General features: G+C 41.9%; 1 protein-coding gene across 2 annotated transcripts in view; it reads right to left on the reverse strand.

The window, feature by feature from the left end:
• The window catches only part of LOC128843149 (H(+)/Cl(-) exchange transporter 5), a 103,740-nt gene that overhangs the window by 1,445 nt on the left and 74,985 nt on the right, over window positions 1–27,310 (reverse strand). For both annotated transcript variants that reach the window (XM_054039728.1, XM_054039729.1), the window contains 10 exons: window positions 18,406–18,557; window positions 15,970–16,069; window positions 14,459–14,646; window positions 13,309–13,431; window positions 12,539–12,745; window positions 11,129–11,209; window positions 9,080–9,622; window positions 6,116–6,302; window positions 3,194–3,592; window positions 752–968 (listed from right to left, as the gene is read on the reverse strand). In XM_054039728.1, the coding sequence (XP_053895703.1) occupies window positions 752–968; window positions 3,194–3,592; window positions 6,116–6,302; window positions 9,080–9,622; window positions 11,129–11,209; window positions 12,539–12,745; window positions 13,309–13,431; window positions 14,459–14,646; window positions 15,970–16,069; window positions 18,406–18,557 (2,197 nt within the window). The remainder of the gene's footprint in view (window positions 1–751; window positions 969–3,193; window positions 3,593–6,115; window positions 6,303–9,079; window positions 9,623–11,128; window positions 11,210–12,538; window positions 12,746–13,308; window positions 13,432–14,458; window positions 14,647–15,969; window positions 16,070–18,405; window positions 18,558–27,310) is intronic.

The raw sequence follows: 27,310 nt of genomic DNA on the forward strand, positions 1-27,310 counted from the left end.
AGTCAACAATTTATTTTAATTCTTCCCCCACACCCATCTTCCACAGGTTTTTCTAAAAACATTCCATTTTGCATTCACCGAAGTGTCCTGAAGAGAACCAATGTCCTCGCACACACACCCCTCTGCCCTTCTTCCACACAGCTCAAGTGGAAGAAGACTGTGTCTCTAAGGCCTGGTCCCCACTTAGTCCGGACTTCGGACTAAGGTACGCAAATTCAGCTACGTTAATAACGTAGCTGAATTCGAAGTACCTTAGTCCGAACTTACCGCGGTCCAGACGCGGCCGGAAGTCTCCCCCCGTCGACGCCGCGTACTCCTCTCGGCGAGCTGGAGTACCGGCGCCGACTGTGAGCACTTCCGGGATCGATCCCAGAACATCGATGGCGTGCCGCCGGACCAGCCGGTAAGTGAAGACTAGGCCCAAGGTGCGTGATCTGACATGGTGCTGTGCCTAATGGCTTTAACCCCTCCCAGACAGCTTACTGCCTTTTCCAGCAAGGTCTATTGTTTTAACGCAACTTGTTGGTGAGCTACCTCTGCTTTTTACTTTTTCTATGCATTGAATTCTCTATTATATGGATGTAAAACTAGAATGACTCCAACTAAATCAATGGGGTTACTCTGGATTTACACCAGTTGAAAAGGAGAGAAGAATTTGGCTCCCTGAGATCAAGAAGCAATTTTTAATGCTTTGTATTCAGCGCTACCCTATTAGATTCCCAGCCCAAATTCCTCTATGCGGCGTTCTCACCCATTGTGAGTGACGAGGCACTGGCGCAGTCCCAGCTTGCGGAATATATCCACAACTATCTCCATGGGCGTTTGGTCTGTCACTGTGAATGGACTGAGGTCCAGGATGCTCCTGAGTTTGAGCATGGATGGGGAGCTCGGAGGCAGCGGAGGAGAGTGGTCAGTGAAATAAATAATTGAAGTGCTCACAATTCCATCCTGCTTCTTCCGGGCATTTTCTGAGTGAGAGACATTGTGGGTTATAAAGGGAAGACATTTAAAGCATAGGTTTTTCCTCCCTGTTTCCATTCACAGAACTTTAAAGAACCATTCCTTAATCTACTCAAGCAAAGGAATAGCAGAGGCTCTCTCCCAAGCCATCTGTCCAGCCACCTGAGAGGGAGGGGTGAGGACACTGGACACCAACTCCCTTTTCTTCAGCTGAAGATATCCCAGCCCCTGGGGCACCATAATCATCCCTCTCCTGAATGCTACTTCAGCTCAGCACATTACATTCACAACAGAGTTTGGATTAACTTTTTGGTGCTCCCAGAGCAATTGCATCACCTTGTTGCTGCCAAGAAACCCACCTATAGAAGAGCATTTCTGGACATGACTAGAGGACAATACTGGGCACAGATCTGCTGCTCAGGAGACGTGAGAGAGGGATACTAGTTTGCCTTTATGTAGCACTAGTCATAAAAGGACCTTCAACCTACCCATCTAGACAGAACTTAAGATGGGCAAACTGAAGCATACAGGGGTATGCAACATGTTCAGTGCCCTTACCTGGCTACAGAACTGGGTCCCTTTCATATTTAGCAGAGAACAATACTCTATAGCAACTTAATAGATAGGGATCACTATGTATACTTGATTAGAAAGATGATTCCCCCCAGTCGTTGAAGACATGGCTCAGGTAAGGTACCCTCCACCTTTGTAAAGTTTACTTTAATGAGAGTAGCAGACTTCACCTCCCAACCACAACAGGCCAATCTGATACTAGCCATACCTACCACAGTGCCTGGATACCATTTAATTATCATTATTGCCTAAAATAATGAGGAAAGCGGCTGGCCTGACTTCCAAAACTCAGGATTCAGAATGGTGCCCAGCTTAGGCATTCGCCAATCAGATCAGGCAGACCGCTGGGAACTAATTCTTTTTTGTGAATCTTCAGAAAGCACGAATTACTCCACTGGAAAATCTCTGCACAGTCCTGACTAAATGAGACCATGTTAAAAGAAGAACAGGAGTACTTGTGGCACCTTAGAGACTAACAAATTTATTAGAGCATAAGCTTTCGTGGACTACAGCCCACTTCTGACCATGTTGTATCCCAGTGCAGTCAGGCCCAAGGAAGGAAATCATTAAGCTGTAATGTACCTTTCCTGCATTTCCTTCCCTCCCATTGTCAATGGCTGAAATATTTAGTAAGATACATATCAAGAGCAAGCATTCCCATACTGAGAGACAGTGAGTGAAGTCTGTACTTCATACAGCCTGCAGATTCCCACCAAAATCAACAAGTGTTTTTTGTGCACTACAGAGTCTCTCACTAACACGAGCATGAACAGGGCTGGTTCACACAGATCTGGGTCCCTCCTTACAAGCTACATTAGGGGTCTCACGAGAACGTTTGCTCTGCCTGCTCAAACTCCTCTGCCATGCCAGGCAAAAGGATTCCATTCCACAGAGCGCACCAACAGGTAGTATGCCCAGAGACAGTGCCTGTGTTCATGAAGTTGAGGACAGAGTAGGTGGGGAGTTCCTGATAAGCAGGAGGGTAAGGGGAATTTGCAACATGTCCCAGACAGTGCTGTGATGAAGGAGGTATAATCCTTATTTCTCAAGCTCTGGTCAACGCAAAGCTGCTCACACTGCCCACCAAGTGGCACTGAAACATGACACGCAAATAGCACACTAGCCTTTCAACCTGTCCCTTGTGGAGTGGAGGTTGATGGGAACCCCGTGACTTTGATCCTCCATCTGCAGGTTTGGCAGCACCATCTCAAATGGCCGTGGGTGTGGATGAAACACTAACAAGTTGGTATAAGGCAACAGCCAGACCCACTCTTTCAAGTGCATCTCGGGTTTTGTTTTTAAGTGCACAGAACCAACAATACTCCAACCACATTGAAGCTTAGCTGCAGAAAGTGTCTTTCAAAAATAAGTCAGCCAATAAAATAAAATATTTTTAGTTTCTGCTGGGCCAAAGCCTTATTCTCCCTGGCAGTGCTCTTGCTGCATTGATTTAGTCAAACACACACGCTGAGTAGCACTTTGCACACCAAGGCTCGGGGTGATGGAAGTTACATGCCCTGATCACAGGCATTGCATAATGACAACGTTCACTGAAGCTTACATCTACAGCACTCTATTTAACAAGTTGTAACCGGTGACATTTAGAGGTCTCTGACTGCAACGCTTTTATCCACATTGCATTCCTCCTTGGTTCTCTTACCAATTGAAATGATGACATCTCGCCGGAGGACAAATCCGACCAGCCTCTGGGACTCCCGGGACACCACCACCGGATAGCCGCTGTAAGTGGTTTCATTGATTATGGCCTCTACATCCTCTACCGTCATGCTGTCTTGTGTGAGGACAGTCAGAACAGGGTCATTCCGGCGGGGCCTCATTACGTCCATGGCGAGAGTCTTGTGCGAGAACTCCTCCTTGGCTTCTAGGAAGGGGTAGCCATTGAGACGAATATGGGCATCATAGATGCCCTCCCGTCCAATTGCATCTGCCACCCACTTGCTAGTCATGGCTGCAGCCATTAGAGGAACAATGTATTCCAGTCCACCAGTAAGCTCAAACATAATAACCACCAGCGACACAGTCATACGGGTTACTCCACCTGCAAAGCAGAACACAAGTCTCAGAGTTTGACACACTCCTAGGGATTCCCAACAAGAGCTCCCTTGTTTCTGATGTGCAATGTAGGCATACTACACTAAAGTCAGCTCTGCTATCATGAGGATGTAGCAGATGGACATCCCTAGTCTTCACATTCTACGGACAGGCAGGACATCATTTTCAAGGTTACACTGTAAAACAAATGTGAATATAGGTAAATGTTACTTAATTACAAAATGTCCATGCTTTACAGCAGGTTGGTTATACGTTTTAGTCTGGATTACAGGAGTCATTAAATTTGTTTTGGATAGATCTGCTTCTCAGTGTCACTTAAATTCCATGAAGCCAGGAGCCAGAGTTGTTTCTTTGACTCTCCCATAGTACACAGAAGTAGCCTCAAGGAACCACACACATTCATATCAGCTGGTCGGGCATACTTCCGATCTGGACTGTTGCCTCATGTTTTTGTGGCCAGAATCATGCAATTCAGTGGGTCTGCTATCATGAAGAACTAACAGAACCTCTGAAATGTGTCTGATATTTACATTGGTTTAGTAAATTATTTCCTTTGACAGTTCAGATTTATATTTATCAATTTCCCAGTAAGCAGGAACTGAGAACCATTAGTTAGTAATAAATACACATGCATCTACACACTAATATATTTTTATATATAAAAATAAAATACCAACTGGTGTTTCTTAGTCCCAGCTTGCTGGAAAGTTGTTCATTGTTCCTTGACAAGAGTTCACACACATGCAGAGTACAGATCTAAAACACCTCAACCACAAGGATAGATAACTGTTTATGATCCATTTCTTTCTTTCAGGCTGGTGTACTGCCAAGCCAGGTGGCATTCTGACTCGTCATTGTTGCCATCTTCAGTTCCTTGGACGGCCATGGGAGGATACAAATGGCTTTTTAACTGCTTTGGTTTAGCTACACACAGGCATTTTGAACACTGGGAAATACATACACATCGGTTTCAAAGCAAAATAAATAAAAAACAAACATTCAGAAGAGCCTGAATGACTTAAGCTCCTAAGTCACCTTTGAAAATGACACTTAAGCTCCTTTGAAAATTTTACCCAATAAAGCTGCCTTCTTGAGTTCTGAGTCCCCATAGCTACTTCTAAAGCTTTGATTTTTTACTTTTACAATAATATGGGAGTTTTTCCTCCAGTAACAGTCTTCTGCTTTAAGTGACATCTCCACTTCAGCATTTGTCCACCAGTGACAAAGACCATTAAAAACAACCATGTTTATTTAACGCTATTGCTTATTACAACATATGGAGTACTCTGCCAACAACAGTGGAAGTGACTGACTGATCTACTTCCAAGAAGATTGATAATGTTCTAAAATAGCATGTTTACATGCCTCCTATTTTACACAGCATCTCCAAAGCCAGGAAGTATTTTAGATTTCAATAAATACATTACTCCTTTTTCCTAACAGAACCCCAACACCAGAACAATGGTCCCCAAACTGTGGGGCGTACCCCCTTAGGGGGTGCAAAGGAATGTTGGGGGGCACAGCAGGGCCCAGGCCAGGCCCCACAGTGGGGTGGGAAGGGAGCGCCACCCAACTCTGCTCTGCCCTCTGCTCTGTTCCAGCCCCAGATCCGCCCACGGTTCTGCTCCCGACCCTAGACCTGCCCCCAGATGCAGCCCCAGCCTTGGCCCCGGCTCCCAGCCCAGCCACGGCTCCAGCCCCAGCGTCAGCCAATGGCCCCAACTGTGGCCTCAGCCGCAGATCCGGCCTCAACTGTGGTCCTGCTTTCAGCCCTGGCTCCCGGAGGGGGGAAAGGGTGCAACGTAAAAAGTTTGGGGGCCACTGGGCTAAAAGTAAGTATTCTGAGTTTTCAGACATGTGTGCTCTCTGAAAACAGCAGCAGCAGGACCGAGATAAATCTAAACTTCCAGGGTTTGCTCCACTACTTCCACTTGGATGCATTAACTGAAGTTGGTGTGACTTGTGATGAAAACCAAAGACACAACAGATCTTTGGAAAGCATAAGGCACATTGCAGCCAATTAGTTTGGGAATTGTGTCCCAGGGTAGAACCCAGTCAGATATACTCCTACTTCATAAAAGGGATTTTTGTTAAATGGATGAAATACTCCCCAAACCCCACAACAGAGTACATGAAACAAGAATTGTACCATGAAGCAGAAAGGCTGACAGAAGGACTGAAAGCCTAGAAAAAGGCTTAAAATCAATTAGGTTGACCAGGGATTTAAGTATTTACTCAGGAAATTCCCACTCAAGTGTTTCATCTAATTTCCAAGGACATCCTAGTGCAGATTAGACCAGGCAGAAATATGATCAATACATTATGCATTACAAAGTACATTTTCAAAGAGCTTCCTCTCTCTAGATAAAAGCAGTTTCAAAGTCCGCAAAACTAGTAGCATTTCGCACAAAATAATTTCTCTGTAACTCCGAAGGCAGCTATGTAGATAACTGACAAAGTATCACACTAAGTTTTGGCTTTAAACTAGCACTAAATATTTATTGCTTACCTAGACATGCTGCAGCACCAACCATTGCATAAAGGCCAGGAGTGATGCAATCAGCCCCTTGACTGCACCAGCCACTGAAGATAGTCCAGTCATGGTGATAATAAGCCAGCTGCTCCATTCCTACACCTAGTAATCTGCCTACTATGGCACCAACCGCCATGCTGGGAATGAAGAGACCCGAAGGGACCTACCAAAAAAATCCAACACATCAGTATAAGGTAAAGGCATGTTTGCAACAGTATGTCAACAACATACACGGATGGTAACAGACAGAAGTTGAACACAGAATCAGTTTGGCAATCATCGTCAACTATGATTGTTGGCGATAATCGTTAAACTATGTACTGATTTGCTCCCTGCAGAGGGAAGGATACATACTGTACTGACACTGCTAGGACGTCCTGAATGAACAGGTAAAATACAATGTCTACGGTGCCTGCCTGGATAATGCAGTTTTTATTGTAACATTCATTCTCAGCTCCCTATGTAATCAACTGTACTTACCTGTCACTCACACCTGAAACCGTGCAAGAGCTCTGCTGTAAAGAACCTTGCTTTAGCCTGAGGAGCCGACAACTGATCATTTCAGGAAACACAGAAGAACTGAATGAAACAGACACCATGCTTTACAATATCACCCCCAGCCCCCGCCCCATTTAAAGGAAAGACATGGGGGTATTCAACATCCCAGAGGAAGGTTTAGGTACCACACACTGCCCCCTTTCCTGTCTTACACATTTTCATGGGAGTGCAAACTAATTGTGGAAGCGTATGCTAGGCTCAAATCTTAAGCCATGTACATTGTTTATGATAACTCTATGGTGACAGCACCAAAACACAACTGCAGATTGAAAAGGACATCTTATTTTGAGGTAAGGTGTTCCAGAGCCAGTCTTCATTTCTTTGTTGGGGTTTACTTACACTATGGTGGATTATACCTGCATACATAAAGTACCCCCCTACACCCAGGATTTGTTACCATACATACCTGGTTACTGTTGCTTTAATAAGTTTCTAATAAGTCACTGTCCTCTGAGAATAACAAAATAGCTATATACACAATATATATTAGTGTTCCCCTATGCCTATCCAGCTGGACAACTGCTGTGTGTTGTCAAATGTGAAACACCCGAACGCACTGAAAATTCCATCCCTAAAAATAGAAAAATCCCTCTCCCCAGCATGAAAAAAATCTAACTGAGCTTTGCCACAATGGTCCCCAGAATAAGGTTTTACAGGGACCATTAGTGATTCTCACAGCCATATTCACATCATTTACTCCGACATGATTTGGCTTATAAAGTACAAAGTGCTTTCAGTTAAACTGTCAGACTAGCTGAAAGCATCGCATCCTTTTTCTCATACATTTGAGCACTGTCCACTGTAGCAAAGGACCACTTCACTGTAACATTAAAGGGGAAGTTGTTTTGCATATATTTTGTGATTCTTAGGTTTGCCTTTAGTAGAATTAGATGATCAGTCACTTTTCAAATACTGGGAAAAAGAACCTTAGTTTGCAGTCCTACAGCCAGCATCTCAAATTCCCCCCCTTCAGTTTCTTATGAGGAAGCCTCCAAGTGCATTATAATTTTAGTGGCTCAAAAGGTTGCTAATGAATAAGCATGAAAGGGTCTCACATCTGATACTCTATGATAATAATAGCTTTTTTTTTTCTTTTTTTTTTAAATAATGAAAATAGCTCACAACCAGTGTCAAAGCAAATCATGTCCAAAGGAGGGTATTTCAAATTAACTATCTTAAGCAATGACCATTTAAAATAACTCAAGCTGAAAAAAATTCCCAGGGGCTACATTTTTATAAGAGTGCCCTTTGATTCTGCCTGCAAAAAATGCAGAAGCTGGAAGGATGTGAGAAATTAAGTTGCGATTGTGCGTACAATTAACTTAATGTTTTAAACATGCAACTTCACTCTCAAGTTCTAGCCTAAGCCTCCAAAACCAAGACAATTCAGAACTGTGCTTGTTGCTCCATTTTAAAGTAATCTCAAGAAGTGGGTGTGGTGGAGGTGGAGATGCTGTGTGAATACTATGTAGCCTGGTCAGTGAGGTGAGACTGTTGTACATTGGGTTATAAGACTTATACGCTTAATAGAGGCTATGGATAAAACAAGTAGGAAAACAACCCAATGGATCTAGATAAGCAGCCTCCCAGCAAACACTGGGGGCAATTACAAGACGGTAGCATACTTCTAGGGTGAAGTATTTTGAACTATTTTGCCAGGCTGGGAGCCTATAGGTCAAAAAGAAAACCTTTTCAGGAGAAGATGGGTCAACTGTCAGGACTGTCAAGAAGACAGGCTGGCACAGGGAAAGACTCTGCAGAGGAGTCTGAAGGCGCTGAGGCCTTCCCCCCAGATCCAGGGAAACGGTAAGCCACAGGGAAAGGCTGGCATGCATATACACTGGGTTATTGCTTTTGAGATCTGTTTTCTCTGAAATGCCTTTGCTTTGAAAAGGCTGCCTGGTTACCGGTTATCACTTGCTCCTGGGGGAAAGAGATCCACAGGCACTGAAGATAAGTCAGGCCTGCTGTGATGATCACAGGTGACTGCAGGCAAGGCCTGGTTTGAAAGAATCACATGATCCTTCTAAAGACAGGTGATGGCACACAGCCTGAGAGGGATGCACTCAAAGAAAACAGCAGGGGTGAGAGATGCACTTAGCCCAGTAATTGTGACAGTGGAGTGTGGCAAAACACTGCTAACAGTAACACTGCTAACTACCAATAACTGGGCACAATTAGAGGAGTTTAGAATGGGGGTAAAATTTGCAAGAGCATATTAGTCACTTTGCATGAGGTCATCCCACTGAAAGTCCATGAGATGTAGGCTATTAAGTGATTAAGGCTCATTTGAAAATTACTACACTTGATTCTTAACATTTAGAAAGACTGCCATGGATTTGAACCTTTCTACCTGCATATCATTTTACACATCATTCTCACCTTCATGCCAAAAGTGAATATGGTGATGAAGACTTTTAGGATAAGGGCCAAAGCCAGCTGCCACATAGCTGTGTAGACTCCTGGGCCAGCGGCTCGGTCTGGCAGATCATCCCCTGTGGTGCTGTTGAAGTCATTCACGTACTCGCAGAGCTTGGAGAAATCCAGGAGCCCACAGTCATTGAACAGCTCAGAAATCAGCTCACTGGTGCTCATACGGGTATACTCGTTGGGAAAAGCCAGAACAGCCGTGATGGCAGTCACAACAAGCACTTCCAGCACAGGATACTTGCCAAGTTTGGTTGTCTTACGTCTTCTGCACCAGGCAATGTTGCTGCGAATAAAGAAAGATCCCCAAAGACCACCAAAGATTCCCAAAAGGATGAATGGCACAAGCTCCAGAAGATGCCAAGGTGTGTGAAACTCCACGTAAAACAAAACCAGACGGCTGTTTCCAAAAGGGTTGATGGAGCGCAGGGTGAACGCTGCTACCAGGGCGGCAAAGAAAGATCTCCACAAAGTCTTGAGGGGAAAATAATAACTCACCTAAAAAGGGGGAAAAGGCAGATTCAGTCATTTATTGTAAACTGACATTAATTACTGTCCAATAAGAGCTACCGTTGTATAAAGTAGGGTTAAGGACTCTAATGTAAAAGGTTGGTGCGAGATTCCTTACCTATCACACAGTACTGTTTATATAAACAGTAATGTTATACTCAACGAATTACACACATGCATAGAGTAGTCTTTATACTAGTGTTTGCATACTGTACGCTAAAGAAATTGTTTTACTCAATTTACAACCACCAAGCATTCTAAAACTTAAAAAAATTGACTATTTAAAATTCCAAATTTGCCTAGTAATAAGCCATGGAACAGTCAAGCTACTGCTTCATTCAAAAGGAACACCCTTTTATATAGTAAAGTGAATGGCATAGTAACCCTGAGCGCACCATGTGTGTACCCTACTGATACTATCCATTGGAGACTTCAGACTACTTCCACATTTTGGGATTAAGTCATAGGATTTCCAAGCTGTATTTACAATGAACACATGTTAATGGAAGATTATTTCAGAGATGCTAGGCAGAATGGAGAATTCTTTCCAAAACATGATATATGGTTCTGGGCTTGAAAATATAAAGGTGGCAATGCTTTTTATTTAGTAAGGGGGAAAGGGGCATCTAGATGGCCTCACTGATTAATACCTATGTCTTATACCAGGTACCCAGGCCTGATCTTGAGTTCCATTCTTGATTGGTCACATGGAAGATAAGTTTTGTGGTCAATCTGATCATATGTGGGCATTTGCTGCATAGAAAGCCATCCCCAGCAGGGTAAGTGAATATTACTTTGAGAATGTTGTGGTACAACCTGCTGACAGCTGGAGCTGAATGACTGGTTACATATCACTGATTAGTTTGGCATGCTGCATCAGAGCTGAGCTGTAAGATAGCTGCTAGAGTGGCTACCACGATCTTACCACTCAGAACAGGGATGAGAGGATTGCTAATCGTAACATTAAATTCTTAAAAGGGTAGCAATGATCTATTCCATTTATGTGGCTTGTGACCCCTCCAAAACTCAACTAAATTAAAAGTCTCCTTGGAGAGAACCAAGACTGGATTATCAAGGTGGATACAGATTAGGATTGAGGTACACGGTCATTTTTTTAGGGAGAGGTGGGGGGCAGGGGAGTAGTGCGAGACAGAGTTTTGGAAACAAGACTATGAAAACTGGGGGGGTCACTAGTTAGTACCGGCGTGCAATGGCACAGCTGTGTGGGGGAATTATCAGTATTGCTGTAAAAATAAAGACATTAATTCACATCCTTCAGCAGTAAACCTTTCAAGACTCGAAGCATTCAGCTGACACTCACAAGCATTTCTGTTGCTTAGCTCACTCTTCTAAATACTCCAAATGATAGTTAATTGTGCATGCTTCCTCTGCATCAAAACAGCCATGGAGGGGATTGAAATGCTGCATGTTTAAAGCAGTTAGTATGTGTGCAACAAAATAACATGCCAGGAGTAAATACAAAGTTTAGATTACCTCTTCCAGACTAAACAATACCCCTCCAATTGGTGCACCAAAAGCTACGGACACGCCAGCAGCTGCAGCAGCTGACAAAACCTAAATCAAGAGGTTAGAAGTCAGACATGGACAATAGTTCTATTACTCCTTTGTTCAAGTAGGTACATTTTGTACAACTCAGATTTCTATTGTATAGCTCACCTAACATCTGAATTGATTTAAAATATAACCACAGTAAACAGGTGAAATGACCTAAATAAACTGGAGATTATTCCGTAATTTACTACAAAATGTTATCATTAACATTTAAACAGCTCTCTAGTCTCAAACTTGGTAGTATCAATATAGTTTACAATTACCTCCTTCCTCAGATTTCACGTTCTATATTTGTCTTGGAAAAAGGTTCAGTACAAAGTCACAATCGCATCTCAATAGCATAAACACAAAAAGGTATTTTCTTGTTAATTCTACAATCAACAATCATGTGGCTATCTGTATTCCTTACACCTTTTATCCAGTTTCCTAGAAATAATTAATTCATGAAATTCTAAACAAGAGACTGCATGGAGTCATTCATGATACTTAAATTGTGTCTTAAAATAGTGTTGTATTTATGGTTGCCAAAAGATAATACAGACAAGGCGATACTAGGATCTCAGTCATCACTTTCCAAGAGTTGCCATAAAATGTCATAGGATGTTATGATAACATTTTGTAGTAACTTATGGAATATATCTTCAATTGATTTAGGTCAGTTCATCTGTTTACTGTGGTCATATTTTAAATCAATTCAGATGTTAGAATTCTCTCCTGAACTAGTTAGGCTCTTATCATGCACCCATCTCCATTGAATGTCAGATGGCCGAATACCTCAGCCTGTACTTAGGTTGAGTAGTGTTTACTCTTATCCAAGTCCACAGAACATTACTTGTGCAAGTACTATAACTCAAGGGCTGCAGAACTGTCAAATCAAATCAAAGCAAGTTTATATCACTTGCTAATATTTATCTCACAAACCAAAAAAATCCCTACCCTATGTACATTGTGGAAAAGTATAATTTCCTTGTAGAAATATTTTCACAAGGGAAGCCAAACAAATATTTTTTGCTCCAAATAAGTGTTGCGTTAGATTAAGAAGTTGGTGCTAGATTCCTTACCTATCAGACAGTGTATGTATGTATCTATATATAAACAGCAATATTATACTCAACACATTACACATGCACAGAGTAGCCTTCATACTAGTATGTTTGCATACTGTATGCTAAAGATAAATTGTTTTACTCAATGATCTGCAGAACCACCATTCTAAAATTGGCTACTTATATTCCAAATTAGTCTAGAAATAGTAGTAAGCCATTCAGCACCTAGTGCAAAGCCCCACAAAGCCCAGCAGTTTTTAACAAGGTTACAGCATCTTTGTTTTACCTCTCTGCGCTTGGCCTCATTTTTCCTGTATTTGGTGAAAAGGTGACACAAGATGTTTCCACAACAGCAAGCTACATGCACCAAAGGGCCCTCTTTCCCCAAACTTAAGCCAGACGATACTGCCAACACCAAGGTAACAGTTTTGATTATCAGGGTCCACTTGCCCAAATAGCCTCTAATGATGAAACCACTCAAGATCGTTTTGATCTGAAAGTCAAAGCAAAGTTTTACAGCCTTTCATTCAAACATTTGGTTTGCAAATTGACTAGATCTCTATTTTATCAGAGGCCCACTATGCTGTCAAGGACTTTGTTTTACAGCTTTATTAAACACTTTATAGTTGCTAAACAGTTTATTTCTTTCATATTTTCACTGAAAGTGAAACAAAGTTAACTGTTTGGTCACTGACACCAGCTAATCTCTGCTGAGCTGCTGGCTGGCATACACTAAGTGCTATACAAACAGTAGTGTTTAACTTCTGTGATGACATGCTGATGGGAAAGGTGCTTTTTAAAATATTTTTGCAGTCATTACTTGGAGACATGTGAGACTAGTTATATTTGAACACTGCAATTTGAAATGAAGCAAAAAGTTAGACCATTCTGTTTTCTAGTTTTACATTTTTAAAAAGTGCAATTTTCCTTAAATTTCCATGGTATTGTCATCTTTTGATGAACAATTACATCCCTCTATCCCAGAAGCAACCTTAGGCCAAATGATGGGAAATATTTCAGACTGCTTTGTTTGAGGAAAGTGACAGTCAGACTCACCTCTGGGATTCCTGAGCCACAAGCATAAGGTGCAAATCCCCTGACCAGCAACACTGCAAGGAGAGAGAATACCAGGGCCCAGAGAACATACATGAAGTAATTGAGAATGTATGCAAATGCCCCCTGAAATGGAGAAAAAAATTGCTGTCACCCTCAATCAAAATCACATTATCTATTAAATATTTAGAGAGATTGACGGGGAAGAAGGGAAGCATGTAGAATTTGTGTTTTATACAGGTGACCACTTAGTACGGGGCAAGCCAATGGATATCTTGTGAGCATACAGGACATTGGCCAATAAGTGGACCATGTGGCTTTAAGGACAGGCTTAACATAGGATAAAGATCTACACCACCATTTGAACAAATATGAATGTTCTACTTATTAGACACACTGGTACAGAACACAAGCTCTTAATCCTGTTCTCCCCAAAAAACCCCCAAAAAACAGTAAATTCTGCATTGCTCTAAAAAGATTTAAACTATGCAAAAAACCCTTCGCAAGGCTAAGATCTCAAACGTGTGTTAGCACACAGATACCTTTACACAATGTAATAAGCTTTCAGCTTCCCTCACTGGATAGAACATAAACATAACTAGGCTTGGAAGGATTCGATTTTTATTGGCAAATGTCGGTAAACATCAATTTCACTATATGCACACAAACTGACAAAATATTTCTATCAATAATCATCAAAATGTACAGATAGGCAAAGAAATACTACTTGAGAAGTTTGATCTGAGGATATTTACTTCATATATTTTGCCATTTGATTTTGAAAATTTGCGTCTCAACAATTAGCGAGCTTTAAGTTTTGAATCTGTCACGAAATAATTGTCTGACATCCAATTGTCTGACATACCCCATAATTTTACACAACTGTGAAAATTTAAAAAATACTTGAAAATAAACACTGATATTATCCATCAAACTTATAAAAAAAAAAATTTAAAAAATCGAAGTTGCCAAGCCTAAACATAAAGTAGTGAAGTTATTTTTATTCATACAACTGAAAGATGCCAGCATGGGATGCTAAGCCTGATGGACACTTCAGGCTCGAAGTATGCTTGCTTTACAGCAATGAACCCTGTGACTAAGTAAATGTGCAAAAAACAGACCAGCAACAGAATCAATTCTTTTTACACCTCACCTCTCCATGGCCAATTATAAGCTGTGACCAGCTCTCCCACTCTGGGCACTTATCCCTATCCTCAAAGGTTGTCTCATTGGAGTTCCAGCAGCAGTGTTCATGGTTAAACCAGAAGCCTGACAGACACAGCCCTTCTTTCAAATCTGTCATCCAGTGGGCAGAGATGTCTATCAGACCAGCTAGAGAACCTAATGTGAAAACAAAGATAAAAAGTTAGGAATTATCTCAGACTGCTGGAATCTCCTGAATGTTACATCTCCTGTGGCATTCTGGCACATTTACCATAGGGCCAAACACTACCCTTGCAGTACTTATGTACACCTCTACCCCGATATAACGTGACCCGATATAACACGAATTCGGATATAATGCGGTAAAGCAGCGCTCCAGGGGAGCGGGGCTGCGCATTCCGGTGGATCAAAGCAAGTTTGATATAACGCAGTTTCACCTATAATGCGGTAAGATTTTTTGGCTCCCAGGGACAGCGTTATATAGGAATAGAGGTGTACATACAATTTATGTTTGTTCTTTGAAGAGCTAAAGAGAAGATTCACCTACGGATGTTTTTAAATGTGTGTGGGAGAAAAGTGCCCCAATATTTCAACATTTGACAGACAAAAATTGCACCAAGTCCCACCCCAGGCATCAGAACATAATTCATTTTGGTTAGCAGGTAAGTTTTTCCAACATCAATATGGTGTGGCAGATAATTTTTGAGGTACAGAAGGGGTAAGATCACATTTATGGAGCGCCTAAACAAAAAAGGTCTCGTGCTCTCTACAGCACTTAAGCACTAAATCTACAGTTATACTAACAACATTGACTCTGGGGCATGAGCAATGTAGGACTTGAAATAAACCATTTCCAGTAGCCACTAGAAACCAAGAATGCTTATGCTCAAATAAATTTGTTAGTCTCTGAGGTGCCACAAGTACTCCTGTTCTTTTTGCGGATACAGACTAACATGGCTGCTACTCTGAAATCTGAAAAGGTCTGGGAACTGGCTACCTGAGAGCCCCTCCCGCTCACCTTTATCCGATTGCAGCAATTAAAAATGAGTAAAAAAATCTCCTGCTGTCAGTCCCTGGAGTTGGCCTCTCCAGTACTGACAGAAGAACTCGGGGCCCCAAACTTTGGAACTTGCTCCCTTTGGCTGCTGGCCAGAGCCATTCTTTGGTGACTGACAGGGTATGATGAAGATGAGACGTTTCTCTTTGATTTAGCATTTTCTCCTTGTTGGGCTGAGTCCTCTATTTGCAGTGGTAACAGCAGACAGTGTATGCCCAGTAAGGGGAATTCTAGCTTGTCTGATTTTTGTATCATGACACACAGGCACTATGGCTGCAAGTGCTTAAATATAATTTCATATTCCACTGTAAAACCATGTAAGCAGAAATGGCAGCACTCATCTCTGGACCAGAAAGTCACACAAGAGTGTGGGTTAGGATGAATCAATGCAGACACTATAGTGCAGGACTGGGAATTCATTTTAAACGGTATTGTCTTCTTACCTGCTAACAGTCCTATGAGGAGCATCAACAGCCAACCAGAGAAGGCATCGCTCACGCTGTGAATCAAAGCCCATGTTGACTCTTTACTTTTACTAGCAATCTGGAGGAAAGGTTTAAAAAGGAAGACATTAAACATTCTTTAGCAGACACAGAGATCTATTTCAGAAGCAGACGTTTTTAATTAATCCTAGAAAAATACTAATAGTAACGTTAGGGTTTGAGTTTCTCCCACCAGTACAAAAAATTCAGAGTTAAGATTCAAACTCTATCCTTTAATCACGTGATTTTACCCAGGAAATGCAGGGTTTCCAGAACCAAAACATCCAGTATTGTAAGCAATGCATTACGCAGAATAGGTCCGAAAGCGTGAATCAAGGACAATTAAGCTTCCCAAAACCAGGAAAATCAAAGAAAAGATTAAATCAAACTTTCACCTTAAATGTCTTTTCCCATTTAAACGCACAAACTTGCATGTTATTCTTCAGTTCTCTCAAACCCAGCATTTTTACTATTAATAGGACTGTTGTCCTGAGCAATTTGTGGAAACAGAACTACCTTCAGAGCATTCCATGTCCACCTGTCATCATGCCATGCACCCTCAATTAGTATACTAATTCCTAGATAGATACATATTTTTCAGCAAGGTACAAATGCTTAATGTGTTCAATCTAGTCCCTTGACCAGGGGAGGAATGACAGAGGCTGGGCATTACTTTGAGCACTCAAGTAGACTCTGATCTGTGATAAGCTCAATTCCTGAGATTGTTAAGATCTTGCATGTGTGTGTAAATCCCCGTTAATGGAAAGGTTATTTCAACGCGGCTTTTCGGGCCAGACATCTTTGTTCAGAGGTATTCAACTGTTCCGAGGTGGTCTCTTAATGCTTATATGCAATTCTGAGTCTCAAGATCAAGGTTGATAACTTCTTCTAAGGCTCTGCCCTATAAAGTTTACCTAACATGAAAGACTGTTTTAAGTTTGTTCATCTTACTTCTCTTGAAGGCTGTATGAAAGGATCAAATGGGGGCTATTGAGCGCACTAACAATTCTGATGCAAGTCCCAGTACATAGTCCATTATTCGTCCTGGGTAAAAGACCCATTGGCCAGACAACAAATCCCCATTAACTGGAATAAAAAAGGTTAGCAGACACCTTTATGGCTGAAGGATTTTAATTACTTGTTTCTTTAGATTTTGCCTTTGAGCAGCAAAAGCCAGATTGTTTGTGAGCATAGCTACTACTGACGCAGTGAGGCTGGCGGAGGGAGTTTTTGGAAAGGATAAATTATCTGCTGTAGGTTTCTTTTTACGGTTGCAATCTGATCTTTTTGGCCAGTTAGTAATTTTTGGTTTGACCTGGTCTGAAGTTGTTTATACAGAGGAGGTAGCATTATTAGCAGCGTGTCTGGGCATTTCTCAACGAGGCTATTCATGCCAATCACCGGTTTTTCATTTTCTTTTCTATGCAATCCCTTTGGTTTAGTTCCCATCAAAGATAGCGATGAAGGAGCTGTGGGGGTGGGAGGAATCGTGCTTGTAGCATCTACACAACCATTTACAGGGTCTTTGAGTACTTGTTCCTCTTTGGGATAGTCGGCATCACGCAAGATTGTCACCTTTCCTGTGCTGACTGGCAGTCGTAGATTTGGGTACTCCTCACTTGTTAAGACAGAGGCTACTGTGTCATGCTCAATGTAACTTTCAAAAGAATACTTTTGCAAACAGAGTTACATTTAATAAGTTTAGGCCAGTCACTGCCCTATAAAAAGCTTGCCAACAAGTGTCTTATGATACAGGAGCATGTCAGTAAGCTTAATTCGCCATTTAAGGCACTCTCTGCCATTCTAAACCAATTCCTTCACCATAGCCAGAAAGCGCTGGGGAAGGAACTCATGAGTTACTTCACTTTAATCTTCTCCAACAGAGACCATGTCTTCAAGGCTGAAAAATAATGGCTATGTTTTTATTGTTTGATAATAGCCATTATGTGATCAAAAAGAAATCTTGCTCTTCCTTACAAACAAAACCATGTACATAGTATGTTCGCTATCTTCCTCAGTTCAAATATTGTCCTCTAATAACAGTAATGCAGTTCCCAGAAACCTCCCACACCCTGGATGCAGAGAAACTCAGGAAAAGTTGGAATAAATTCAGTTGGCTCAATTCCTCAGTCCCACGTGCCATTCCGAGAGACTAACAATCCTTGCACAGAGATGCAGGGCTCATACAGCTGGTACATTTTGTATCTACGTTTCCTTGGACTAAAAGATCACCTGTGGAATAGTGCTCAGGTCACTCACTGGGAGAAAACTCTCCACCCTCAGATACTCCTATAAGTGTCCCAAGATTGAAGTATTCAGAGACAAGGAGATAAGAGGTTTATATGCAGACAATTCTGCTTTGCACCACCAGCGAAAAGCAAAGAAACAAAAGCTTACCTCTCTGTGCCTGTCCCGGTCTCTGGACTTTTCTCTCACCCAGTCTATAGTATTGAAATCTTCATAGGTACCCACACCAGGCAGAGGTTCCTCCAGAAAATCCATCATCTGGGTTGTGCCATTCATCCCTCCTCCATTGTATAAGGAGAACCCTGAAAATCAGAACGAATGAAAGGTAAGAGCATCTGCATTAATTCCAACATTCTCCACCTCTTAGGATGCCAATAGAGGTGATGAATGCAGTCCTAGGTAAAGGCAGGTAGTTATTCAATCACTCCTTGAGCACACAGATTTGTTGAGAGAACAAGTCAGTCTACCAGTGACTAAGTAGCGCAACATACTCATGCATTAGATACACTTGTGTTCTCATCCCAGACCACAGTGAACAATGGTTCATATCATAAAACCACCCTGTAATGTGACATAACCACAATTGTCTGTCCAAGGATGACCAAGGAACAATACAGAGTGGAGTGGGTTGGCATTAACGTCTGGCAGTAGCCACTGGTATTAGTCCCTGGCTTTCATGAGTACGACCGACAATACTCCGTGGAGGGATTCATAACTATACCTTGCTGTCTTGGGAAAGTGGAGAGGAACTTAGTCCTATTTAAAACTACAGCAAATATTTTTAAAAAAATATCAAAAATGAAAGTGTTACAGCTGGCGGAGCAGAGGATGAGCAGCCCTGGGAGCAAGTCCTCAGTGAGGTGTGCATTTGGTAGCTACTCCAACAGATGAGAGAGATGCGGGAGGCATAGGAAGCAAAAAAGCATTAGCCAAAAGGCTTGAAAAATTTACCCTACAAACCACTAACCCAAGACTCCTCAACAGGCTAATATACATTGGGATGTCCCAAGCCACTGTCTCTCCTGCCCAATCTCCTGCAGGCTGGAATGGAAAATCCTGGTCTGCAACCAACTGAACTCTGATCTCCCAGATAAAGCAATCCCTCCCAACATACCTAAATCCATTAATGCTGCACCCCATCACAAAAAGCAGTAGCTCCTAATAAATCAAGTGAAAACAGCCCCTCACCCCACAATATTTATAGCAACTCCTCACACAAATCAGTGTTGTGCAGCCCCTTCCTTGCAATAAATCCATTCATCATAGATCTTCCCTCCTCCCTGCAAGTCTAAGAGCCCTCTGCTCTGGTGGATGGATCCCTGCATCATGCTCTGCAAACCCACCCCTCCCCCTTCCTCCCAGAACACTCCTCTGCTAAAAGCAGTGCCTAGAGCAGCTGACCCTGAGGAGCAGCCCTGAGTTACACTTTGCTTACATTTGGAAGAGAATCTCCCCCGCCCCAAACCTAAAGACTAGAATTATTTTTGGGGTGGGGGAGGGGAGTGAAAGCTGGATTTTTCAAGTCCCGGTGTTAGACATCTTCAACCGTCAGTATCACTGACCTATACAGAGCGGCATTTAAGAAAATGCATGCTAAAAACAGGAGGCAAGTAGGGAAAAGAGACAGCTCCATAATGAAGACGACAATAGCAGCAAGCAACATAATGCTAGAAAAAAAAACAAAACCAACAAGAGATGCTGCTGTGTATGAATTGTATTAGAGCACAGCAAAGAGGTCTCAACTGGGACTGGGACTTTGTTATAACAGCCACTGTATATACACACACTAAGAGTTCATGCCCCCAGGAGCTGACAACCTAAATAGACAAGAAGAACAGGAGTACTTGTATATACAGGTTTCAGAGTAGCAGCCGTGTTAGTCTGTATCCGCAAAAAGAACACGAGTACTTGTGGCACCTTAGACACTAACAAATTTATTAGAGCATAAGCTTTAAAAAGTGGGCTGTAGTCCACGAAAGCTTATGCTCTAATAAATTTGTTAGTCTCTAAGATGCCACAAGTACTCCTGTTCTTTTTGCGGATACAGACTAACACGGCTGCTACTCTGAAACCTGTCATTAAATAGACAAGGTAAGACAAAGGGTGGGAAGGAAAACAGGCACAGAGGGGAAGTAAAATTATTTGCCCAAGATGACTAAGATGAGAATACAACACAGATCTCCTCTCGGTCCAGTGGCCTACCCATGTTCTCTCCCAAGAATAAAGCCACTGAACATGAAGCCAACAGAAGAAAAGTGTGCCCCTTATAACTTTGTAACGAGTCTGAAATGCATTTTTTCTTATGTGATAAAAATTTAACTTCTCCACCTGCAAAATATTCATTAATCCATTGCTGCATTAATATTCTGTTTTAGAGAAAATTTAAACCACCTTTAATCCGAAAAGAGCCTTAAAACACATCAACCTAATATTTGTTCTCTGCCCCTTTGAAACGTGCTTTTTCACATGATTTGAAGATATGAAGGGGCTAGAACAAAGGGCGGGGGGAAGTAAAACAAAGGTCTTTTAAACCCTATCCAAGGAAATCAAGTGGCTTTGACAGATTAATATATGTGGAACAAATTCTTCCTGTGTAAATCAGACCAAGCCTTCATTCCTTTGTGTATGCAGGCACAAACCTTTGATCCTGGTCAATACCAGTGGATTCCTTTAATACTTACTCCATATATATTTTTCTTCTAAAGCCCGCAGATGTTCAAGCAGCAAGGACTCCCCAGGTTACAATGAGAATTAAGTTAGTTAATGGAGTTTTTACCCATGAATAATGGTTTTGCAGCCAGTTTTGCCTCCTTTAAGGAAGCTTTCATGTTACAGGCATTCCCTCTCATAAGTTCTCTCTACAGACCAAGTAATTCAAGGCTTCCCAATTCTTACTGAGGCCTCAGGTACTAGCTTTTAATCATTAATTAAATGAAAAAATCTAATCCCAAGCTAACAGCAAAAGTACAATAAAATGTGCTCTTGGAAGGGTTGCTTGGAAGAACTGTTACCAGCTAACGAATGCCGCTGAATGGGAGTGTCAGGAAGCCCTGTAAGATGACTTCAAACATGCTGATCTAGTTTTACTGATTGCTAGATTAAGCTCATAAATGAATATAGAGCATTTTCCTCTGCCCTCTGAAGATCACTTATTGTAGGAGAGAAAACGTTTCAGAAGAAAAACTACCTTAAAACCTTACTCATTCTTGCTTGCATATTTATACCTGCCCCTGGAAATTTCCACTACATGCATCTGAAGAAGTGGGTATTCACCCATGAAAGCTCATGCTCCTATATGTCTGTTAGTCCTGTGTCACCTTATAAACTCTTTGCTGCTCTTACAGATCCAGACTAACACGGCTACCTCTTTGATACTTGATACCTTAAAACCGTGACTTACAGAAATTAATTTATGAACCACACATTCTGGAGCACTCTGTTGGCTGTAAGAGTACCCTTAAGGTGTTAGGACCCCTTGATTTTCTTTTACGGTCCTTACAAGGACATTCAGCAAGATTTGTAACTTACAGAAGCACCCAAAGATTCTCAGACAGGTTGTATGGCAGAACGTTCCAATATCTTTGCTAAAAGGAGGCATCTCATGCAGTGGAACGTCCAATATTCTGACTCTGGACAGAATGGACAAGGCAGGGGCATTAGAAGAAAGCTGTGCTGGATGCCAGTGATGGCACCCCAGCTTTAAACTTCCCTGCAACTCTGCCCCTGTGTGTTTTGGCCCAGGTATGGGGGAATGTGGGGGGTAGATTGGTGACACACTCACTGCACTCTAAATTTGGAGTCACAGCACATGTAAATGTATTATAAAGCAGCAGGAAGTTTCACAAATTAGTCTCCCAAACGGTCACTGGAACACAGAATCTGGAGATCCCTTAAAATTATGTAATACAAATTGCTCTTGAGCAGCCCATCAACACCCAGGATTCCCCCAAACTCTGAAGCATTTAACAAAGCAAGTGCTAGTCCATGCAGTCCTCAGAACACAGACTCCACAGCTAGTAAATCTATTATATGCTCACCCAGCGCAAGCATACTACTGTGATACAGCTCCCTTAAAGAGCTATCCAGAAAGGGTGTACTGCCCTATAATATAGGGAGTTCATAGATTCTGAAACCAGAAAGGACCATTTTGATCATCTAGTCCAGGGGTGGGCAAACTTTTTGGCCTGAGAGCCACATCGGGATGAGAAACTGTATGGAGGGCCGGGTAGGGAAGGCTGTGCCTCCCCAAACAGCCTGGCCCCACCCCCTGACCCCTCGCACCTACTGCCCCCCTCAGAACCCACCACCCCCATCCAACCCGCCCCCGCTCCTTGTCCCCTGACCCTTGCCCCTAACCGCCCCCCAGGACCCCACCTGCTATCTAACTCCCCCTGTTCCCCATCCCCTGACCACCACCCCCAGAACCTCCGCCCCATCCAACTGCCCCCTGTTCCCTGACTGCCCCCCGGGACCCCCTGCCCCTTATCGAACCCGCCGGTCCTGTGGCTGCAGGGGAGGGGGGAACAAAGGGGGAGGGGACCGGGGCTAGCCTCCCGGGCCAGGAGCTATGGGGCCAGGCAGGACCGTCCGCGGGCCATGGTTTGCCCACTTCTGATCTAGTCTGACCTCCTGTATAACACAGGCCAGAGAACTGACCCAAAATAATTCCTAGAGTGGATCTTTTAGAAGAACATCCAATCTGGATTTAAAAGTTGGTAGTGAAACACCCACCACAGCCCTTGGTAAATTATTCCAATGGTTAAGTACACTCCTCATTTAAAATGTATGTCTCATTTCCCGTCTGAGTTTGTCTAGCTTCAACTTCCAGCCATTGTATCGTGTTATACCTTCCTCTGCTAGATTGAAGAGCCCACTATTAAATATTTGTTCCACATGTTGGTACTCAGACTGTAATAAAGTTACCCCTTAACCGTCTATTTGTTATGCTAAATAGATCTTTGACTATCATTCTAAAACGGCATGTTTTCTAATCCTTTAATCATTTCTCGTGGCTCTTCACTGACCCCTCTTCAATTTAGCAACATCCTTTTTGAACTGTGGGCATCAGAACCAGACAGTATTCCAGCTGCAGTTGCACCAGTGCCAAATACAGAGGTAAAATAACCTCTCTGCTGCTACTCGAGATTCCCCTGCTTATGCATCCCAGGATTGCATTAGCTCTTTTGGATGCAGCATCACATTAGGAGTTCATATTCTGTAGATTATCCACCACTGCTTCCCAGGACAGAGTTCTCCATCCTATAAGTATGGCCTACTTTCTTTGTTCCTAAATGTACACATTTGCATTTAGCAGTTATAACATGCATATTGTTAGCTTGCGCCCAGCTTACCAAGTGAACTATATCGTGCTGAATCAGTGACCTGTCTTCATTATTTACCACTCCCACAATGTTTGTGTCATCCGCAAATGATGAGTGATGGTTTTGTTTTCTTCCACGTCATCAATAAAAAAAGAAGTGTTGAATAGTGTAGGGTCAAGAACCGATCCCTGCCAGACCCCAAAGGGGAACACCCACTTGATGATTATCCATTTAGTTACATTCTGAGACCAGCCAGTTTTTAATCCATTTAATGTATGTTATATGAATTTTATATCATTCGAGTTTATCAAAATGTCATGGGGTACCAAGTCAAACCCCTTACAGAAGTTTAGAGCATATTACATCAACACTATTACCTTTATCAACCAAACTTGTAATCTCATCAAAAATAGGTAAATTAGTTTGACAGGATGTATTTTCCATGAACTTATGTTGATTTCTATTAATTACATTACTCTCCTTTAATTTTTTATTTATCGAGTCCTGTTTTAGTCGCTCCATTATCTTGCCCAGCATCAATATTAGGCTGACTGGCCTATAATTACTCAAGTCAACCCGTTTAACCTTTTTTAAAAACTGGTACACTAGCTATCATCCAGTCTTCTGGAATTTCCCCAGTGCTCCAAGATTTATTGAAAATCAGCATTAACACTCCAACAAGTTTCTGAGCCAGCTCTTTCAAAACTCTTGGATGCAAGTTATCTGGACCTGCTGATTTTAAAATGTTTAACTTTAGTAGCTTCGGTTTAACATTTTCTAGAGATACTAGTGGAATGGAAAAATTATCATCACTATATGAGAAGACTAAATCATGTGTTTTTTCCCCCAAATGCAGAACAGAAATATTTATTGAACACTTCTGCCTTTTCTACATTACTGCTAATTCTACCATTTCTATCTAGTAATGGACCAGTGCCATTGTCAGGATTCTTTTTGTTTCTAACATATTTAAAAAACTCCTTATTGTCCTTAACTCAGCTGGTCATTGATTTCATCTTGTGTCCCTACATTTCCCTTATCAATTTTCTACAATTCTTAACTTCTGATTAATATTCATTACTATGATTTTCCCCTTTCTTCCATTAATTTTATTTTTATTTTTTACAGCGACTTTTTCCCTAAAGCAAGTTGTTGTTTTTTTAAACCAGCATGGCTTTCTTCCTCAGTTGTGGGATTGGGGCTTTTGGGGCACCTAGTTAGGTGTTCTTAAATTATTCCCAATTATTATCATTCACATTTTTCTTATTAAATTCTTCCTCCCAGCTAATTTGGCTCAGAATTGTTTTCAGATTTGTGAAATTGGCCCTATTAAAGCACCAAGTGTGTGTGTATAATTATATATCTATATCTATATCTCACTGTTCTGGACTTTATTCTTCCTGGACATTTTAACTGATCAAGTCATGATCACTTGTACCTAAGCTACGATTACTTTTAGTTCTGTGATCAGTTCCAGAATTCAGAATATAGAATTCCCATGTTGGCTGCAACACTTTTTAAGTTAGGAAATCATCATCTATAATGTTTAGAAATTCCAAGGATGTTTTAGTATTGACGGCATGAGGCCTCCAGCATGTTACTCAAATTGAAGTCCCCCATGATCAGACGGGTTTTTTTCCTTACACATTACAGATAGGTGTATAAGGTGGTGGTCATCCTATTCCCTAGTGGGGTCTGTAGCAAACATTGTACTTGATCTGTTATGACATTGATCCATAAGCATTCAGGATAATTTTCTTCAAAGTTATCAGTGACAGAGTGCCACTACCCTCCCCATTTCCCACCACTACTAGATCCTTCCTAAATGGGTTATATAACCATTGATTTTAACATTCCAATCATGTGAATCATCCCACCAGGTTTCAGTAATACCAACTAGATAGAATTTATGCTTATAAATGAGCAATTTCAATTCCTCGTGTCACCCTGAGCATTAGAGTATAGGCAATTAAAGAATTTCTTCTCTATGTCCTTCCTTTCCTTGGTTAATTTTGTTCAGCAAGAGTAGCAGTAGGAGAGAATTCACTCAATCTTCCATCAATTTGTGTGTACCAATAGATCAAGCCATGGTTTCAGAAGTCAAAGTTCAGCTACTTTTCATGGACAATCATAAATTAAAATAAAAAAAACATAGGGGAGAGGGAAGGAGAGGAAAAGAGGGAGAGAATTACAACAGTTGAAATAAGCATTCAGATGTGTTTACTGTACTTATCAGACTGCATTGCAGTTTATACAGAATACTTTAAGAAAAAGCATGATCCCCAAACCAGACAAACCCACAGTATCTTCCCAAACCCCACTTCCCACAGGTTCTCAAGAAAGCCCCACAATCAATATCCTCCTCCCCAGTAAAAAGACTACCAGGTGAGTCTTGAAGCATGCCTGTCCAGCACTGCAGAATGGCCTGTTTATCTTGCTTCATTTCATTTGGTACAAAACTGATTAGGTTACAGCCAAATTTTCTGGAAACATTCACAGATTTTGTTAGTGTGAAACCCTTGTGCCCAATTTGCAGAGGTGCTGAGCACACCCAGTTTCCATTGGAAGCATTAAAGAAAGATTTAGCTTTGTCTGTCATCTGTGACACTGTCTTTACACTTTACGGATAGCAGCTTAAAAATAAAGAGTGGGTAAGCTGGTTTCAGCCTTGATAGCCTTTGCTGTTTAAATAACCCCCATAAAAATCCCAAGCACTACCCTTTCCTGGAAAATAAAGGACAAAAACTGCTAACATTTGGAGCTCATACACAACTGGTACGGGCCATAACCTTCAGATAACATTCAATCAGTATGCAGCTACCTGCAGTCGGTATGACCCAAGTATACTTCTACCACAAAAAAAGAAATACCACCTATAATATACACCAAAGAGGAGTATGCCCTCGTCTCTCTCTGGGCACCAAAACAAACATGGAGGAAGCAAAAAGGTAAAATAATGCAACTTAGGTGACTGATGCAAATGGCTATACTTCCAGTCACAGTAGTAGCTTCAAAACAACAAGGAATAAAACTAGTGCATGCTCTTAAATATTCTAGTTCAAGGTTTCCCAAATTTTAATAGCATGGGCTAAATCTTAATAGAAAGACTGTATCAAGGAAACAGTTTCCCCCCACATAACTGCATAATATCACTCTGGCAACTACAGCAATTGCTTAGCTGGAAAAGTAATGTTAGGAAAATGTATTATTAGCTTTTAATACTATTTAACAACCTGAACTAAGGATACATCTACACTGCAATAAAAGACCCGCAGCCAGCTGCAGCTGGCCTAGGTCAGCTGACTCAGGCTCCTGGAGCTATAAAATTGTAGTGCAGATGTTCAGACTCGGGCCGGAGCCTGGGCTTTGAGACCCCACGAGGGAGAAGGGTCATAAAACATAGTAGCCAAGGAAAACCAAGCAATGGTACATGAACAGCATAATGGCCAACAAGGGTCAGGCTAGAGACTCTTGCCTATATGCTCGGGGTATTACTGATCGCCATATTTGGGGTCGGGAAGGAATTTTCCTCCAGGGTAGATTGGCTGAGCCTCTGGAGGTTTTTCGCCTTCCTCCGCAGCATGGGGCAGGGATCACTAGCAGGAGGGTCTCAGCCGATTGAAGTCACTAAAACACAGGATTGGGGACTTCAACGGTAGAGTCCAGGGAAGGGTCTTGCGGCCTGCAGCATGCAGGGGGTCAGACCAGATGATCATAATGGTCCCTTCTGACCT

The sequence above is a fragment of the Malaclemys terrapin genome, chromosome 9 (assembly GCF_027887155.1).
Source record: "Malaclemys terrapin pileata isolate rMalTer1 chromosome 9, rMalTer1.hap1, whole genome shotgun sequence".
NCBI lineage: Eukaryota > Metazoa > Chordata > Testudines > Emydidae > Malaclemys > Malaclemys terrapin.